A 6,144-nucleotide genomic window follows, 5' to 3' on the forward strand; every position below is an offset into this window, starting at 1 on the left:
TAGCTGGCAAATGGTGCTGGAGTCACTTAGCAAGTCTTTCTTTACTTGAGTGCAGAATGGTAGTTGAACTATATCCAACAGTATCAAGGCACAGTCGCAAGGCAAGTCAAAGTGCAGTCTCTTTCCAATAGCTGTATATAGGCAAGCAGCAACAATGATGATAATGGAGCAGTAGTCCCTGAGATCCTTCTAAATACTTTTCACAGGTGTTCAAAAATACAAACAGTTGGCCAATCCATTACATAAGTGTTAAAGGTACAGTTAGCTGTTAGTGCTTCCTCTAGCAGCCAACTCTATAACTATAAAAAGCAAATACCTTGCAAAAATGCACAGCCTTGTGATCCTAGACATTCCATAGTTCTCACAACAGGAATGATGTTTCTTCTGGAGGCAGGCAGAGCTAAACTCTGAAGTGGTTGATACAATGCTGACTAGAAAACTCCTCCCTCAGAGGGGAATGCTAATTCCCTAGACTGAGTCAGGACATAATAAACAGTGCCACCTACAGGCAGCTTTTGGGACTGCATACAAAGCATAATACAAAGCATGAACTGATTAAATAACATCAAATCAAGAACAATTTGCAAGTACCTTGATTTGGGGTACTGCATCCCCTATAATAGTTTTTTGTCAGACGCTGCCACGAGACACCCTTTCAGATTCCAAGTTGAATACAGAATGGTGATTCCTCTTACTGTGCAGAAAGACCTGACTGAATACTCCCCTGATTGGATGATCAGGCTGTCTTTCAGCCTATGTGCCAATCACGGCACCCCACACACACTTCCTCCCAGTGTCATGTAATTCTTCATATTCTTGTGGTTTTACCCACCAATATTCACAGTAAAATGGTGCTGGGTGCCATTGTTACGCAATTAGTCTGAAACGAATCGCCAAAAGTTCAGATTTGTTTGTTGACAATATTTTTGTGAAATTCCTAAGGAATCGATTAGAATTGATTTGCTTTTCTTATCTAGTGTGAATGAAATGATGATGTATACAATATTAGTTATTTTATGCACTTATATAACGCTACTATAGTCTACGGCGCTTTACAGATATTAGCATCACTCTGTCCCCAACGGGGCTCACAATCTAAGTTCCCTATCAGTATGTCTTTGGTGTGTGGGAGGAAACCAAAAATACCTGGAGGAAATCCACTGAAACACATGGAGAACATACAAACTCCATGCAAATGTTTTCCTTGGTCGGATTCGAAGCTAGGATCCCAGTGCTGCAAGGCACCTGTGTCAGCCACCGAGCTGCCTAGTTACAAGTTATTACAATATTAGAGCAAAAGGTTAAGTTTATTGGGGAAAACTGTACAAGTGAAAGGCAGCTCTAGTACCCTGCTGGGCCGCCTCTAGCCTGGATACAAGATGAGATATGGCTGGGTATGGAGGCATACAGGTTCTGTATGGCATCCTGTGGTATATCTGCCCACAGATGTTGCAGCTGGGTCTGTAGATCCTGCATATTTGTAGGTTGCTGAAGCTGGCATCCAAGCTGGTCCCATAAATGTTAGACTGGTGATAAATATAGCGATCTGGCAGGCCAAGGAATTTTTACAATCTGGCACGGGCATTCCTGGGAAACCCTTGTTGTGTGAGGGCAATATCCTGCTGAAAAATGCCAGTTGCCACTGCTGGAAAAAGGGACTGATTTTGAAACATAAAAAAAATTAACTTCAGAACTTATTAACAGTGATGGTCAGTTTGCAGTGTTCGCCAACGAACACATGCGGGCTGCCATCTTCACTCACCTGTCCGGCGATGCACAGGTAAGCCCTTACCTGTGCCGGGAGCCAGTCTGAAATCAAATGTGGTCACCGGGAGCAGGCAGTTCCGAGAACAGCCGCCGGGGGCCTTCATCGGGTTGTTCTGGGAACTGCCTGCTCCTGATTTGATTTCAGACCGGCTCCCGACACAGGCACAGGTAAGGGCTTACCTGTGCATCGCTGGATGCATGAGTCAAGATGGCAGCCCGCATGTGTTCGTTGGCGAACACTGCGAACTGACCATCACTGCTTATTAACTACTGTTACATAACTCCATGTGGCATTTATATGCAAATACATGAAACTCATGGTGCCTGAACAGAACACTATGTGGAAACATTTGGCCATGATTGATACCAATGTTTCATACAACCATGACCATGAAGCAGAAAGAGATAATTTGTAATATATTTTACAGATGCATCCTTCTCTTCTTATTTGACTCTTCTCTTGCATCTCCCCTCTTCATTAAAAGGGTATTCCGAGATTTTCATACTGATGACAGTAGAGGTCACTAGTATCTATTTGGTGGAGTCCAACACCCGGGACCCCCGCCGATCAGCTGTTTGAGAAGGCAGCAGCACTCCTGTGAGCACCGCTGCCTTCTCTCTGCTTTTCCTTGACCAAGTGACGACTTGTTCATGTGTCTCATGGCCAAGGAGCAGCTCAGCCTCAAGTGAATGTGGCTTAGTGTGATACTAAGCCCAGCCGCTGTCTTCGCAAGATAGATGATCCCAACATATAAAATACTAGAAAAAATCCTGGAAAACCCTTTTAATTCCCAATTTACTGCTCAAATCCATCTTCAGAGAGGTTGGGCTGTCTGCTCACTGAAGGATCAGATTTCATAGAAGTCAGAGAGGGAGACTGCTACTAATTTGTAAGCAATTTAATTTTTTAATTAACTGCTGGATTTAAAGTAAACTGCTTAGTTCAGCAGTATAATGTCTTTCATTATTTGCTTCTTATGAGGCAGGGCTACATAGAGTTAGGCCTCATGCACACGACCGTATGTATTTTGCAGTCCTCAAAAAACGGATCCCAAAAAATACGGATGATGTGCGTGTGGATTTCGTATTTTGCGGAACTGAACAGCTGGCCCCTAATAGAACAGTACTATCCTTGTCCGTAAGGTGGACAATAATAGGACATGTTATTTTTTTTTGCAGAACGGAAATGCGGACATACGTAAACGGAATGCACACGACGTGCCTTCCTTTTTTTTGCGAACACATTGAAATGAATGGTTACGTATACGGTCCGCAAAAAAAACTGAACGGACACGGAAACAAAATATGTTCGTGTGCATGAGGCCTTAGTCAGCAAGTTCCCCTGTTTCTCCATGTGAAGTGCATGGGCAAACATGATACCAACTAAATAACCTACAAAAGGCCACCTGTCAAACAGACAGCTACGATTACCACTCATAAAACATCTAAGGTAAACCAAAACGAACAAGTGGAAATGATGTATAAAAGTATAAATTTATTATAAAGTATAAAGGATGGAACAACTACAGATGATGCAAGGATACGGAGAAGCGCAGCGTCACAGATACCACAAAACACCAATGTGTCTGTGGGTTATAACACACAGAAAGGTACAGTCCATAAATGATAAAAGCCCAAGCTCAACCGCGTCGAGGTTGTGCGCCCAGGGTCCTACTGTCCACTCACCACCATGTCCTCAGGTACGTTCTGAGTTAGCATTGTTTCACACTGTTGCCTGGGACTTTTTGTATACATCCATATTGAGTCCCTCAACACACCCATGGTGTATACTATCAAGGCTCTTACTCCTACTGAGTACTTGTCATTTCCATGGTCTGCTTCAATTGTTTAAACACTGTGTGTAGTGTGACTAAGCTCTTTTTTGTACCTGGTATGGTCATTTGCATGATTTGTGCATAGTCTTATTACGGAGACATTACATCTGACCATTCAGGTATTTCCTGAGCTTTTATCATTTATGGACTGTACCTTTCTGTGTGTTATAACCCACAGACACATTGGTGTTTTGTGGTATCTGTGACCCTGCGCTTCTCCGTATCCTTGCATCATCTGTAGTTGTTCCATCCTTTATACTTTATAATAAATTTATACTTTTATACATCATTTCCACTTGTTCGTTTTGGTTTACCTTAGATGATACCAACTAAACTCTGCCTAACAGCTAAATAAAAAATACAATTACAGATTACAAAGTTAAAAACTGCTAAAAACTCTAATTTACACTTCTTCATGTTGATGTTGGTGGTAGTTTTACCTGCCATAGAATTACGGTAAATACATTATATATAAGTCATACCATATAGAGAGTCACAGCCAAGATACTTACTCTTATATAATACTATTCTGTACTGTTTTTCTGATTATTCTAGGTCCCATATCGCCACTTCCAGCCTTTTGGATTTGGTCCCCGAGCATGTGCAGGAAAATACATTGCTATGGTGATGATGAAAGTGATCCTGGTGACTCTGCTGAAGAGATACAAGGTGCAGAACCTGCAAGGACGGTCCTTGGAGAACATTCACAACAACAACAATTTGTCCATGCAACCTGATGAAGCCCAGTCCTCATTAGAGATGATCTTCACTCCTCGCCACACAGATCAGCTCACAAACTAGCACACAACATATTCACTTATGCCAAGTCTCAAGGTCTGAAATGTCATTTATCTAGTCACTGTGTTGGTCTGTGTTGAATCTTGAGCCAACTCTTGCTATTGTATGAGAGCTGTAATTCCAGTCTGACAGTTACGGTATCTATTTTATGTATATTTAACAATATTATTATTAATAATAAAATATTCTGTTTGTTTTTACACATTACATTTATTAATCTATTACACAGTGCTCAACTTTTTTTTTAACTCCAACAGACTATGGTAAGGACCACGTGCAAGAGTGGCCTCCACACCAGAGCAGTATAGGTGGTGCGTTGCCTGTATTAATCAACCTATCAACGGGGGTCATGGGACCCCTGTTCTTCGGGCAGGTGAAGGACTGAGAGTTGGCTTTGGTTTTATAGTATACATACTTAAATATTATGATCCCATATGATCAGTTATGACATTGTTATGATCTATTTCACATATTTGCTAAGATGTAATTTTTCCCATTGACTTACAATAGAGCTGTGTTTCTTTTATTTCTGGGCATGAAGCAGAGGCATACACAGATCTCATAGGGCCCCATACAAAAAGTAATATTACTCTTGTGCAATGCAGAATTCAAACTGCAACACCTCATATTTCTGATGAATTTACTTTGACACCTGGCCTCACCCACTTTATCCAACTTTTTTATTAGAAAAAGTGGAACAGGTGCTTCAAAAATATGGCGCTAATTCTGAACACCATATTTTTCAATGTATTCACATCAGATAACTTGCATAAATACACTGATAAATCTCCTGCTTCCAATCTATTACAAAGCTGGCTGCCTGCAGCCACCACTAGGGGAGCTCACTGCATATGAATTTATGCAGCTAAAATTGACTGAAGTAGAAGCTGTAATAATAATATGTTTGCACAGAGCACGTCATAGTGGTGGATGCATGAAAATGTTTTTATATCAGGAGGAGCTCAGTGACAGACTCTCATCCCCTGTAACAGTCATAGTGGGGTCAGGGGCTAAACCTGCTCTATCAATTGCAGGTACCAGCTTTATTATATAGCTTGCCACCCTGCTCTCATAGCATTGAACTCCTTAGATGCCATGGTCAAAACTGACTACAGCATACAAGGGGTAAAAGAGAGGATCTCTCACTCCTTTAATTATCCTGTAGTCATACTAATCCTGCACTCATAAAAAGTAAGTATAAAAAAATAAAACAGCAATGAAAAGTGGTGTCACATGTACCCCATGATGGCATAAATAAAAACTACTACTCCCCTCAAAAAAACAAGCCCTCACACAGCTCCATTGAAAAACAAAAACATTGGGGGTGTCTTTGCATGCAGTTACCTAAAAACAAATTTATTTTAAAATTATTTATTTTAAAACAAGTAGTTTTTGGGCAAAAAAAACTAAAAAGCTATACAATTTTGATATAATTGAACTGATCCATACAGTAATGTTACCAGGTCGAAAAATCACAGAAAATAATGCATTCATACAATAGATGCAAACATTCTATATGGACTAAGCCCTCACTCTGATATGATAAAATCTGAGACTCTCAGCCAATATATTTTGATCAAAACACATCTGTGCCCGTCTACCAGTGCCAAGGTGGTCTCAGTCAGGTAGGTCCTACTCTAAACCTACCTATGCCATTGGGCATCTATATTTAGGAGAGAAGACCCTGCACATCCGCATATTTAATTATCATATTGTGCAGGATGTATTGTATCTTTTTTTCCCG

At 40.8% G+C, this 6,144-nt stretch overlaps 1 protein-coding gene across 1 annotated transcript in view; it reads left to right on the top strand.

The window, feature by feature from the left end:
- LOC122927631 (aromatase-like) overlaps positions 1–4,418 on the top strand; it is a 48,457-nt gene extending 44,039 nt beyond the window's left edge. The window contains exon 9 of the mRNA XM_044279640.1: positions 4,158–4,418. Within this exon, the coding sequence (XP_044135575.1) occupies positions 4,158–4,403 (246 nt within the window). The 3' untranslated portion in view covers positions 4,404–4,418. The remainder of the gene's footprint in view (positions 1–4,157) is intronic.
- Positions 4,419–6,144: the final 1,726 nt, after the last annotated feature.

Source organism: Bufo gargarizans, chromosome 2 (genome assembly GCF_014858855.1).
Source record: "Bufo gargarizans isolate SCDJY-AF-19 chromosome 2, ASM1485885v1, whole genome shotgun sequence".
Taxonomy (NCBI): Eukaryota; Metazoa; Chordata; class Amphibia; order Anura; family Bufonidae; genus Bufo; species Bufo gargarizans.